The 14,104-nt window shown below is 40.3% G+C and overlaps 1 protein-coding gene across 4 annotated transcripts; it reads left to right on the top strand.

Annotated features, from left to right (window-relative positions):
* The first annotated feature begins 274 nt into the window (after window positions 1-274).
* On the top strand, window positions 275-8,609 carry c5h5orf24 (chromosome 5 C5orf24 homolog). 4 transcript variants are annotated; one of them, XR_004631230.1, is made up of 4 exons: window positions 275-525; window positions 3,571-5,518; window positions 7,090-7,192; window positions 7,845-8,609. XR_004631230.1 is itself a non-coding variant. In XM_034683320.1 (2 exons), the coding sequence occupies exon 2, from the start codon at window positions 3,577-3,579 to the stop codon at window positions 4,195-4,197; it is 621 nt and encodes a 206-aa protein (XP_034539211.1). In that variant the 5' UTR covers window positions 321-525; window positions 3,574-3,576; the 3' UTR covers window positions 4,198-4,771. The 4 variants fall into 4 exon arrangements, 2 of the variants coding, with proteins under 2 accessions (XP_034539211.1, XP_034539210.1); XR_004631229.1 differs by having other exon boundaries at window positions 7,090-8,609; XM_034683320.1 differs by lacking the exons at window positions 7,090-7,192; window positions 7,845-8,609 and having other exon boundaries at window positions 321-525; window positions 3,574-4,771.
* The last annotated feature ends 5,495 nt before the right edge of the window (window positions 8,610-14,104 follow it).

The raw sequence follows: 14,104 nt of genomic DNA, 5'->3' as shown, positions 1-14,104 counted from the left end.
CAATGACTGCTTTAATAATTGAACAGCTTTCGATTGTATATTATTCATCAGTGCGGGTAAGTGCTGTGTGCTGAACATTCAGACAGGATGAAGTCTAATTTAAGAGATGAATTCAGAACAAAGCAGCTCTCTGCTCTTTGCATTAAAATACATAGTTGCTCTAGCTTAAAGTGAAGAGGCATTGCTGAATGTGAAATAGGCTGAGCAGTGAAAGAAGAACAACCTCTTCTCATCCCCTGTGTGGTGCACTGCGCATGCTCAGACTGGGCTCCTGTCTTATTAATTTTTAATGGAAAATGGCTGCGTTTCTAATCCAAACCTCTGGAGCTGAGGGATAAAACCTGGTCCAGCCGAGCAGTCACCGTCTACCTGCCGGTCCCATCGGAGCCGCCGGGTGCGCGGGGAGACCTTCGCGAGCCGAGCATCTGGATCTCTTTGGAAGAAATGGATCGACTCACGCTTTGAGGGATGAAAGATCATTTTTCTCCTTAACCCTTTCCACTCTGAGATCTGCGAACAATCGAGGTACAGTAACCTTAGTGCTTGTGTTGGCGGCAGTAGGGTGGATTTGGATGTGTAATACGCTTCTTTTTGTGCGCTCTGTCATCTTTTATCTGCGTACTTTTCCGCTCTTTGGTCTTTCTGCAGATCCATTATTCACGCAGAAACCTGATCCATTCAGCAGTTTGTGTTACAAATGTACAAAGGAGAAAAGTGACACGGTGATTGTTGTCTAATGTCTTCACGCTGAGATGCGGGATCCATGTGCATGTCATTTTGTGAATGAGTGTTTCTGCAGACTGTGTAGTGGAATAGTAAGTAACACACCTCACATCCAGCCTCATGTTGGGTATGAGCACTGTACAGATGAATGTAACAGCAGTGATCATGTTACACTTACAGATGGGGATGTACTGTGTATATAAAACTATGACAGAGAAGCCATCCTTTCACTGCCTCAGGTCAGAGGTCAGTGTGAGCTGCACACCATCAGCTGATTCAGGATCTCGTTCAAAGGCACATGGTATGGAAGTCCTCAACATAAGTGCATCCATACATGTTACTTTCTCTGTATTCCCTCGATAAGGAGTTGGTTTCTGCTGTCTTGATGTCAGACAATCATAGCACCTATCCTCTAAGCCGGGGTTCCCAAAGTGTGGGTCGGGACCCCCTGGGGAGTCGCGAGACACAAATGGGGGATCGTGAAATGTCTTCCATAATTTTTTTTTAAAGTTATCTAAAAATAGTACATTTTACCCATTACAGTAAATAATAATAATAATAATAATAATAATAATAATATTAATAATATTAATATTAATGTATTATTATTAATAATAATAATAATAATAATAATAATACAGACAAAAATAGTAGCTAAACTTGAAATAAAACCTTGAAAATATAAAGTGTAATGAGTTTTCTGCCTCTCTTTGTTTCCAGATGACTCCTAAGTTTAGAGTTAGTGAACAGTTCATTATCAAAAGCATCAGTAGCAGCAGGTTTACTCATAACATCACAGGAAACACAGACACATGCTCATATAGGTAGGGTCATTTTCTGCAGACCAGCTAAATGAAGCCACATTAAATCACTTTTAGGGGCAGTGGGGGTCACAAGTCTTTGGCACCAATATTTTGGGGGTCACAGGCTGAAAAGTTTGGGAACCCCTGCTCTAAGTTACAGAAGCACAAAACAAACACAGAGGGTTTTAAATCTCTTCTTTGGTGTGAGCAATGGCAGCGTGGCATGTTGTAGTCTAGTCAGAAAATAGTCCAACATGGATGCATGTCTGTTATGTGCTTCCATATTCCTTCAATGATTTTATGTCACTGATTGTTTTTATTCAACCTTTATTTTACAAAATCTGTTTTAAAAAGAAGTCCTGGAGGAGACTCACACATAAAACCACAACACATTGTAACAAGCAGGAGCTGCATCGATCAACAACACAGCATTAAAAGGTGCAGACACCGGTCAGATGAGCCTTTTCTTTTACAATCTTTCAAGTTAAGATTATAATCTAGGTTATGGTTTCACTGTAGCTCAGACCAAGATGAAGGAGCAAAACACACACAGGAGTGCAGTCCGTGAAGTATGGACCTGCAGTCTCAGACCTCATACAAGACACAATGATATGTGCAGAGACCCAAAGCAGAGACAAACCATAAGGCAGCAGGTACGGGGCGGCTGTGGCTCAGTGGGTAGAGATGGTCTTCTCTCAATCAGGTTGGTGGTTCGACCCCTGCTGAAGTGTCCTTGAGCAAGACACTGAAGCTCCTCTTGGAGCTTTGCAGTTGATGCAACTTTCAAGAATATAAATGAATAAATAAAAAAATGAATAGATAAATAAATAAATAAATAAATACATAAATAAATAAATAAATGAATGAATAAACAAATAGATGAATACATAAATACACAAATAGATAAATAAATAAATAAATAAATACATAGATGGATAGATTAATAAATAAATTAATAATAATAGTAATAATAATTTGAATAATGATAAATAATTGAGTCAAGTGTAATAGCTTTTAACATTGTTTTATCACTACCCCTCATAGTACTTGGCAGCTTAGAGATGCACTCAGCAGCTCTGCTCCTGTCGCCCTGATTGGAGGACAGGATGTCGTTCTTCTTCTCCCTCCCAGTGATAGTTTTGGCGCAGTAGCTTCTCAGGCTGCTCTCAAATGTGTGCACTGTAACGGTCATTGTTTACCGACTCTCAAGCCAGCCTGAGACGGGAACTGATGTTTTTGCCACACTGTCAACAGGCAGAGGGGGAATGTGCTTGGTTGAAATCGATTGATTCTATATGTGTGATCAGGTTGTCTCTAGCATTGCTTTGGCTACTGAAAATGAACGACCGATATCGGGAGGTGTTTACAGATCAGAATCTAGTATTTAACACAGCTGGATGATAACAGAAAACACATGAATACATGACAGAAGGTCAAATCATCTCATTGTGAGAGAAGACTTGAACTTTCTCATGGAGATCATGAACACAATACAGGAGAATATTTCCTGATATAGAACCTTAAAGGGAAAGGTTGGATGTTTTAATAGACTTCTAAACTTCTTTTTGCAACCATTGGATTGAAGGCACTTTTACATTGGCTTCACTGCAGGTGTTGTCACTTCTTCTCTCACAGTTTATCTGTGAAACTCAAAAATACTGCACTTCAAAATATCTAAGATCTAAACTCCTGTGTCACTAACTGAAATATAGCGGAACCATCTGGGACTGTCTCCACACAATGGATGAGACCACCTGTGAAGTGCCAGACCTGGGCTTTCTCTAAACTGGGTTTCTGGTTAGCCTGAAGCTTGTAAAATGAAGACATCCTCTAACTTCTCCTGTGGATTCAGTAATGAGGTCTTTACTTGCATTTAATGAGACCTGGCAGAGCTCTAGTCAGAGGCATCAGAGGCGTGTGTGTGTGTGTGTGTGTGTGTGTGTGTGTGTGTGTGTGTGTGTGTGTGTGTGTGTGTGTGTGTGTGTGTGTGTGTGTGTGTGTGTGTGTAATAATAACACAGTTGTGACTTGTTTCTGTTTTCCAGCAGAAGATGATGCGCCAGGTGACGAGCAGTGACTTCTGCATGAGCAGCAGGCCGTCGTGCCTTGCAGAGGACGGCCACCATCCCGCCGCCCACTATGAGCTGTGCACCTCCCAGCCCAACAAGTTCTACTCCCCCCCTCCATCTGCCCTCCAGATGACGCTGGCTCCCATGGCCTTGCCAACACAGAGCCACAAGCCAATGGTGTGCCAGAGACAGGAAGTGCTCGGGGGTGGTGTCCGCTCATCTGGAAAAATACCCGGAATTAAAGGCACAGATCAAGCACTAGAAGAAAGCAAGAAGAAGAGCAAGGCTGTCGGGAAGACTGGCAGACGTGGGAGACCTTTGGGAACCACCAAGCTGGCCGGGTACAGAACCAGCACAGGGAGGCCACTTGGCACCACCAGAGCTGCCGGGTTCAAGACGAGCCCTGGAAGGCCTCTGGGTACAACCAGAGCGGCTGGGTACAAAGTGAGCCCCGGGCGGCCTCCTGGCAGCATCAAGGGTCTCTCTCGCCTCAACAAACTGACATGTGGAAGTATCTGCAGTGGAGCGGCTTTCCCCTACCCGATAGCACACAAGGAAATCCTCTGTGAACCCTCCTGTAAAGAGAAGACAGCTAATGAGTGAAAGCTGCACTCATCCTCCAATCAGAGACTCCAGTGGACAGGTTTTCTGACATACTCTGGGCTGATTGTGTGATTTGTGCCAGTCAGCTGCGAGACCATGAGGAGGAGGTTTTCTATTATTCATCTCTGTGTCTTCTGAGCGCCTGCCACCTGATATGATACTGTTAGTTTTCAGTGCTGAAGATCTAAAGTGATATTCATTTCACTTTTCTGTGTCTGTATACCAAGAACCAAGAAACAGAGGTTCACTGAGTTTATATCTCACCATGAGCGTGTTTGTTCATGACACATGTGTTTCAGTGTGCTTTATGTAGCATTTTAACGCTGTTGAATGATTGGGAAGATGTTTTATTTCACCATAAACGAAGGAGACCATCATCAGACGATTTTTAGCCGAGATTTGTGAAATCCACAGGGTTGCTTTGCAGCGTTAAAAACCAACACACTACTTGAATTTCATACAATCTGACATTGCTGACCATATTTTGCTCTTCAATCAAACATATCCAAAGCGATAGAAGAGGACGAGGGGGAACAATAAACAGTCCCTCCAGGATTTCGCGGGATTTCTTTGTGATTGTCGCGGCCCAAAAAGCCTGAATTTGCGACAGCTTTTTGAAAAAATTGCGGTGAAAGTTGCGATTATTTTTTTTTGCTTTTTTCCCCCAATAACATCTCAGGGGCAAGTAAATATGCTAAATTACAGTTGTTTTTAGAAAGCATTCTTGATGTGGCCACTGACTGTATTTTGATTCTCTTGATTCACAGAAAAATGCCATGAAAGGACTGTGTGCACATTTACGACGGTCCCTGAATCGCAGCGACTGATGCACAGTCAGTTCACGCACTCTGAAATTAATCTACATCTTTGATGACAAGGAGTTGATCCAAACTTACTGAATGTGTCTGATGTTTCACCAAACTGGATTAAATCAAGCTGTAGATGCCGAGCTTTCTACGGTAACCACGGCAACAACGTCAAACATCAAATAGTAAACAGACGTCCCCCGGTTGTGTCTTTGTCACTAACGCACACCCGGGGTAAAAATCATCAATGAAGATGAGACAGATGCATGTAGGTGAGGAGAGCTGGTTCATAAAGCACACCTGCTGCAGGTAGAGACCAAGCTAACACTGAGCCCCTCAATCTATAAATAATAACGTTGTCATGGTCACTTGTCCTGCCTGCTGTCCTCTCTCTTCACCCGTTCTCTGTGCGTGTTTTGTTGTTGAAAAGTGCCGATCAAGTGAGGACTTACGTTTATGTTCCAAGGATGTCAAGTTGATGACAAAACCGATGACGTGCAGGGGCTGAGATTGAGGTAATTGGTCAAATTTGCGGGAAAGTTGCGGTGATTGTAAAAAATTGCAGGGCCGCGAAAAAATCGCGCTGATTGGTTGAATTTGGGTCCCTGGAGGGACTGAATAACAATTGATGGAAACAGAATGCTATATGTAGCACCTTTTACGTGTCACATTTGTAAAATAAGAGACATCTCATGTCGGGTTGAAACTTTTCATTTAAGGATCCTGCTTTGGGGCAGGGTTGGGGTGGGGGCGGGTCTAGTGCCTTGCTTAGTGGCACTTGGAAGATGGATGTACAGATAATCCTGCAGGCGTACGTCAGCTACAAAACTGAAATTCAATGAATCCAACTTTTTCCACTCAGTTCAAGATTCAACACGAAACTCTGAATGTCACCTTGCATAATCATGTCTTCATGTTATTTGCATGCAAATGTCATCAAAGCGACTAAGTCAACTTGCAGATTGTTGTGACTAATGACACTGTTATACAAGTCTGAAGCATTTTATTTGTCTTTTTACTAAAGATAAAAAACGTACAAAAATGCATAAACATCACCAGCAACTCAGTCCAGCTCTCGCTTCCTTCAAACTTCAAAAGTCTGACCGCTGTGGGCCGTGGTGGCCCGGTTTACTCTGAACACTGCTTGTGCTCTGCTGCTCTGCTGCGTCCTGAAGCTCTCTGCTGCAGACCAATCATTCACATCTCAAAACTGTACTTCTCGCTGATGGTGTCCCCATGGACACATGAAATTCGTCGCCTTTCTTTTCTTTGATTTGTGCGCTTTTGAAGGCCTTCATCAGTCAGCAGCTGAAAAACTTTGCTAAACCAAATGTGTTCTTCGATCTGATCTGAGGTCACGTTTAAACGAGGGAGATTAAAGTGAAAACAAATGTAAAAACAAACATTGAAATTATGACCAAGCAGCATTTATTCCAGCTTTTGACATGTGACTGTTGTTGATCCTTGGTGCTCCACATGTTGTTCAGCTCACTCAGAGATTGAATCCCGAGACCCAGCCGTACTTTAACGTGTTCTTTAAACAGGCAGATTTCACGACAGTTAATAAACAAATCAAAATGTGACATTTCAAAAACGAAACCCTGCCTGATGAGTTCAGTCTTCTACTTTGTGAATGTGTTAATGAACATATAATACAGAGAGAGGCAATAATATTGCCCTTCTTGTAGATTTGTCCCATTGTGGGGAAAGTCTGCTCCTTAAAGTAAAACAGTGAATTTAATGTGCAGTTCATCAAAACCCGCTGTTGGAGGGTTTGCTGATAGCAGGGCCCAAACGTTTTTCTATAATGTCACATCTTCCTCATGAAAACGAGCAGATTGGTATTAATGTGATCTTATTTGTAACATGAATGTGTTGCTGAATGCTCTTACAGGAACTGATGAGACCGTTTGTTTTGCACTGATACTGTAAGTCTTTAAGGAAGCGTTGATTTGTCTAATACGACAGAAGCTCAAAAACATGTTTGGATTTTCACTTTGAGGCTGAAAATGGGACCAAAGGGGACCAAATGGGACCATCACCATCAGGACTGTCGCTCACTGAAGGCCCCTGTTTTATCTTGCAGGTCATGTGTGGTGGAAAACCTTCAGACAGGGGGCGCTGTTTCTCCAACAAAAGCTGTAAGAGTCCCATGCTGAGCCGAGGGAATCAGTGGGACATACTGCGATGTAAGAGCTGATGCTTAGATTTGTTTTGTTCCTACATTTAAGATGAATGACTTCAGACTCTCAAGGGTTCTTCACTCAACACAGAGTCTCATTAGGTCTGTCTTTATGTTGCTGTTTATTATTGATACACTACCACAGATCAGAACTCTTCTGTTTGAGGAGCATGTTTGTGAAATGTTACATGATGTTGTTAAAGACGGTTGCAGAGAGATGAAAGACAGCACAGAGACAGAGGTCAGTTCTCAACACGCTCCAGCACCTCACAAACTGTGGATCGGTGAATGTCAGATCTCCTGTACATCCTTCACTGAGAGTCTCTGAGACGCTGTGTCACTGTATCGTTTTTATTATTCAAAGTTTGGATCTGAAACTAGCTCCTGATAAACTCTGAGTGTTTGACTCATCACACACAGACACTTCAAACTCTGTGAGGACAGACAGAGTGAAGCTTCACTGAGTTGCTCTCTCATGACTCAATCTGAATCTAGTTTAATTTGGTGCAATAATCTGTGGTTTGTGTCGTACTGTGAACACTTTGATACCTTCACTTTTTATCATGGTTGTATTTTTATACTTGTGTACGAGGCCCTCTGCCTCTTGTTGTGTTGATGTGTGTGTGGTGTTAACAGAGCTTACTCATCATCTGTCACAGAGAAACATGGCCGTCACCCTCCTTTACCAAAGAACATCACATTATCTAACTGTACCAGCTACTATGCTGTTTGATTTCTGAGATTCACAAAAACAACTCAAACATGGAGGTGATTGAAGATGTGGGTGAAGAAGCACCTGGAGACCACGACCCTCTGAAAGATGGTATGATTGTTTGCATATGAAGAAAGTAAACTGTCTCCTCAAAGGGATTCAAATGTCAGTGTCTTGAATGAATTTTAAACATTGATGATGTAAACATGGTTGATTATATTTCATCATATTTATGTCTGTCTGTTTCTCTACTTTGAAAGTAGATCTCTTCTTTGTATGAGACTCTCCTGTCACCGTCTTTGATATTTTGCTGTTTTCATTAATGAGGGTTAGCTCACGTGAAGTCTGGCTGTGACTCACTCTGAAGCCTGATGGGTAAACCCTCCCTCATTGATGTCTCTGTTATTCTTTTGCTGCGATATCTGAAGTCAGCGCTGACATAAGGCACAGGACGTGTTCGATTATTATGGGTTTGCTTCTTTATCTCCATGGAGTCTTTTCTTTCCTCTGCCATCTTCAGCTTTGAGTCAACACATGGTCTGTTGTCTGTAGGTAATGATTTCAAATATTACCTCACATTTGGAGTGTTTTTAAGAAGCCCAGTTATTGGCCAAGCCTGTAAAGCTTTGTATTATCACGTTTTATTCCTGCATGATTGTTGTGGAATGTTGAAAAGTTGTGTAATAAAACTCAAAGTAATGCGTTCTGCTGACTCATGGTCCTGAGAGGTTTTTCTTTGAGAGAACAGCAGGTAAAGGATGACATGGTGTTATTATTCAGGGAAAGAGAGATGAGGAGCACATTTTCAAAGATAATGTGTTAGACTGTTAAAAGATGACAAGTCAGCTGCATTCAGTTATCATTGAGGTATTATTTTACACAGACTTTTTCAAGAGCTTGTTTAAAATGACTCTATGTAAAGATGGAATCTAAAGAAAGATGAGACCTAGAATAGTTTCCATGAGGTAGTGTATTACCTCTCTCATAGCAGTTCATTTTACATTTCTTCATGGAGTTTGTTCAAACGTAAAAGGTTTGTGTGATTTAGTAATAATACATACAGTACAACACAAAGAGGTGCAGTAAAGACAGCAGCATGTACTAAAGAGTAAATTAAAGCTATACACAAAGCCAGCCCTAACCAACTTGATGCCCTAGGCAAGATTTCAACTAGTGCCCCTTATATTGTAGCCAACTCCACCAACAATCACATCACATATACAGTGGATATCAAAGTCTACACCCCCCTGTTAGAATGTCAGGTTTTGTGATGTAAAAAACTGAGACCAAGATAAATCATGTCAGAACTTTTTCCACCTTTAATGTGACCTATAACATGAACAATTCAACTGAAAACAAAAAATCATTTAGGGGGAAAAATAAAAGTAAAAATCTAAAATAATGTGGTTGCATAAGTGTACACACCCTTTAACTAATAATTGTTTGAAGCACCTTTTGATTTTATTACAGCACTGTTTCTTTTGTAGGAGTCTATTAGCATGGCACATCTTGACGTGGTGATATTTGCCCATTCTTCTGTATAAAAATGCTCCAAATCCATCAGATAGTGAGGGCATCTCCTGTGCACAGCCCTCTTCAGACCACCCCACAGATATTCAACTGGATTCAGGTCTGGACTCAGGTCTGGACTCTGGCTGGGCCATTCTAAAACTTGAATCTTCTTCTGGTGAAGCCATGCTTTTGTTGATTTGGATGTATGCTTTGGTTTGTTGTCGTGTTGAAAGGTGAAATTCCTCTTCATCTTCATCTTTCTAACGGAGGCCTGGAGGTTTTGTGTTAAACTGACTAGTGTTTGGAACTGTTCATACTTCCCTCCACCTTGACTAAGGCCCTGGTTCCAGCTGAAGAAAAACAGGCCCAAAGCATGATGCTGCCCCCACTATGCTTCTCTGTGGGTCTGGTGTTCTTTATGTGATGTGCAGTGTTGTTTTTATGACAAACATACCTTTTGGTGGGCTTGGATGTTTTTCTTCATAAAGGCTTCCGTCTTGCCACCCTGCCCATAGCAGAAACATATGAAGAATAGGAGAGATGTTATCACATGTAGCCAGTATTAGTCAGAAATCCCTGCAGCTCCTTTAATGTTGCTGTAGACCTCTTGGAAGCCCCCCGGAACAGTTTTCTTCTGGTCTTTTCATCAGTTTTGGGGGGAGGTCCAGTTCTTGGTAATGTCACTGTTGTTCCATATTTTCTCCACTTGATGGTGACGGTCTTCACTGTGGTCCATGGTATATCTAATGCCTTGGAACATGTTTGTACCCTTCTCCTGACTGATACCTTTCAACAATGAGATCCCTCTGCTGCTTTGGAAGCTCTCTGTGGACCATGGCTTTTGCTGTAAGATGAACTGAGGACATGTCATGAAACTCCTCCTAGAACAGCTGATCTTTATTGGGATTAATCAAAGTCACTTTAAATTATGACAGGTGTATACTGACTACTATTTGTCATGAGTTTGAATGTGATTGTTTATTCTGAACACAGCCACATCCCCAGTTATAAGACAGTGTGTATACTTATGCAACCACATTATTTGAGTTATTTATTTTTTATTCTTCCCCCTAAAATATTATAATTTTTTGTTCAGTTGAATTGTTCATGTTATAGGTCACATAAAAGGTGGAAAAAGTTCTGACATGATTTATCTTGGTCTCATTTTTACATCATAAAACCTGGAATTTTGACAGGGGTGTGTAGACTTTTGATATCCATTGTATATAATCATATGCAAGTCACAATGGACATCTTTTTGGTGCAGTTTATACATCTAGTACTTTTCCTTATGTTTCTGTACTTTCACATGAGCTGAATGAAGGACTAACTTTCAGCTGAGAATTTTACACTATTAAATGAACTGTATATACTTCATAACAGCTGATCTGACTACAAATAAGTGAAAAGAAAAATGCATAGTGGGTCAGTTTTAGAGCCTGTTATTCATTGAAAACATTTATTACATTTTTATGATGCAAACAACAGCAAGTCCCACTCTTGTTGGAACAGCTCATCACATAGTCATGAGGGAACGAAATAGACACAGAGGGACAGGGACAGAAAAAACGTGTATTAAGCGCAATTCCGTTGTTTCTGTTAAAAAAGAAAAGAAATACATGACAATCAGCTTTTATTGTAAATTTTGGCATCTTTCCCACTCCTGTGGTTCTCTCTGGAGTATCAGTCATCAAAAATCAAAAGAACAAGGCATGCATAATAGTTTCTCATAATGCACATAGATCAAAGGATACCACTTATTAAAACAAAATCCATGTTTAGGTTCCATTTTAGCTTTTTAGTTTCTATTCTTCCCCCTAAAATATTTTAATTTTTTGTTCAGTTGAATTGTTCATGTTATAGGTCACATTAAAGGTGGAAAAAGTTCTGACATAATTCATCTTGGTCACATTTTTTTACATCACAAAACCTGACATTTTAACAGGGGTGTGTAGACTTTTGAGATCCACTGTACATTTAAAAGCAGAAGCAAAATTCTTATTGACACTTTCTATCTAATTAAGCTAACAGCTTTCAAAGTGTAAAGAAAACAACAAAAACAAAACGAAAACAAATAAATCATAAACACTTATAACCTTCAAAAACTGCTTTGGAAATCTATTTTTTTTTTAAACCAAAATTGAATCACAAGCTTTTAAATGTATACTGTTATCACTCCTCAATTTAACCCCAAATTGTCTTTTTCCTTTAGCTTCAAATTTTCTTCTTCTGTCATTCAGGCTGCATACGGCGCCCTCAATGGATGGCATTTGCCTATACTGCCTATGCCACAAGCCGGCCCTGGCTATACAAATAGTCATTATGTAGATATGGTTTTATTAAAAGTCACCATTTTTTTTACTTCAGTTGACACACATCTCTGTTCTAAACAAACCTACACATAAACAGACGTTTAATCAAACATGCTGCGTGTGATAACTCTAAATCAAACCTCACCAAATAGATGGATGAGCTCTCAATACACAGAATATGTCATTATGTCAATGACTTCCTGCGATACGAACAGAACAAAATTAAACTCTAAAATAAACGAAAGCCACCGTGTTTCATTTCTGCAGTGTAGAAACACTCCAACATGTGCTGCAGAGCACTCAGGAGTCACTCTGAACCCTCCTATCTGCTGGGCCTGAGATAGAAGCATCAAAAACATTATGTCTGAATATGTGTCCACGACTGACCAAGATTTCTCATTGTACCCATATCCACATTAGTCCATGGTCCCTGTTCTGCTTATATCCTTGAATGCAACTGCTATAATAACACATCCATCCACTTCAGCTCTGATACCACCGTCCAGTCAGACTCTCTTTACTGAGAGCCTGTCAACAATGTTTAAATCTGTCTGATAGATCTGCATGTACCTGCTCCACTGCCATAAGTGTTGCTCTTTTGTTCCTGTTTTATGTGTTGTATTCTGATCCAGTCTGACTTGACGACAGTCTCAGATATTCAGCTCTGGTTGTGGACTCTGCTTGAGGAGATCTTCACCAGCTCCTTACCCAGAACAGCCTGATGTTTATCCTTCACCTCTGACACAGCTGCTGCCACCTCCTTAAAAGAGCTCAGAGGACAAACATTATCTTTGGAAGTGGCTGTAGATTCAGACATGACAAGGAGGGGTAGTTGTTGAGGAAATGGAGATGATCTTCTGAGTGTGACAGCTTCTCCAGCTCAGTCTCTTTCCTCCGCCGATCAGTGGTCTCCTGCTGCAGCTTCTCCTCCAGCTCTGAGGCTTGATTCACTTGAGCTCTGGAGGTGTTGCTCACAGTAAGAGGCCATACACACCAGACTGGACTTTAGGGCTTTCAGCATCTTTCTGAAACAGTAATCACAGGCCACGTGGTGGTCCTTCAGAAGAACCAGATGGATTGAACCACTCCATCTTTCTTGGTCCAGATGAATCATTTGCTGTGCCGTTTGTCCTCTGAAATAGATGGTGAATATCAAAAAGTTTCACTTTCTGCTCCACATAAAAGAAGAAAGAAAGAAAGAAAGAAAGAAAGAAAGAAAGAAAGAAAGAAAGAAAGAAAGAAAGAAAGAAAGAAAGAAAAACAACAATCCTTGTAATAGGGCCTTACCGTCACTGCGTGTTGGTGCAGGCCCTAATAACACATACCAGTTTAATTGCAGCCTAAAAGTCAACATAATGAACTTAATATTATTTAGTGAGAACTGTAAAGTAATCAAACGTATCTACAAATACAGAAGAAAAGGGATTTTTAACATCTCTGATGGAACATGATAATCCATAAATATTCATCCAAAAAAAAAATGATGAAGAGATTTACTATCCATCCCCCTTTCTTCTGTCTTAAGATTAAATTCTCTTTATATCCTGTAGCCAGTTAGCATTTAAGAAATTTTAAAATCATCAACATAACATTATGTTTTTCCATTGATCAATAATACCTATACTAACAAGATAATAATAATAATAATAATAATAATAATAATAATAATAATAATAATAATAATAATAATAATAATAATGCATTGTATTTATAGGCGCCTTTCTTGACACTCAAGGTCACCTTACATCATTAAAACAAACAAAGTTTAAGTAACAAACAGTAAATAAAATACAATTTAAAAAGTTTTAAGTGAATGGACAGTGGAGTTGTGGTCAGATGCAGTAAGCCAGTTTAAAGAAATGAGTTTTGAGTTTGGATTTGAAATGTTGGAGTGAGTCAGTGTTATGGAGGTCAGGTGGGAGAGAGTTCATGGTAACAAGGCGAGCAGGGGGGACAGTGAGGTGGATGGAGGAGGAAGATCTGAGGGTGCGGACGGGTGTGGCAGTCTGGAGAAGGTCAGAGAGATATGGAGGGGTGAGGTTGTGTATGGCTTTAAAGGTGAGGAGATAGCATTGACAGCTAAAAAGAAGTACAGATGCAAGGCTGCAGGCGAAGGAACATTTAAAAATCAGGCATTTTTAATATTATTAAAAATAAATAAAAAGAGAGCCAGGGCCTTTCTTGTAAATGTATTATTTTATTCCTCCTCCTAGACGCTCTTTTCTGGTCATATTTTACATGACGTCACGGCGCCTCTGTGTAACTAAACGTACATTTTATTTCTCTGGATAATTCCATTACATAAAAAATAACTCAGCACAAAATGATTTCAATAAAAAGCCAATAAAATTAACTCAATAGATCCAACCGGAAGCATAATTGT

The sequence above is a fragment of the Notolabrus celidotus genome, chromosome 5 (genome assembly GCF_009762535.1).
Source record: "Notolabrus celidotus isolate fNotCel1 chromosome 5, fNotCel1.pri, whole genome shotgun sequence".
NCBI lineage: Eukaryota > Metazoa > Chordata > Actinopteri > Labriformes > Labridae > Notolabrus > Notolabrus celidotus.
The sequence above is the reverse complement of the archived record's forward strand: the minus strand, read 5'-3'. Positions and strand labels throughout refer to the sequence as shown.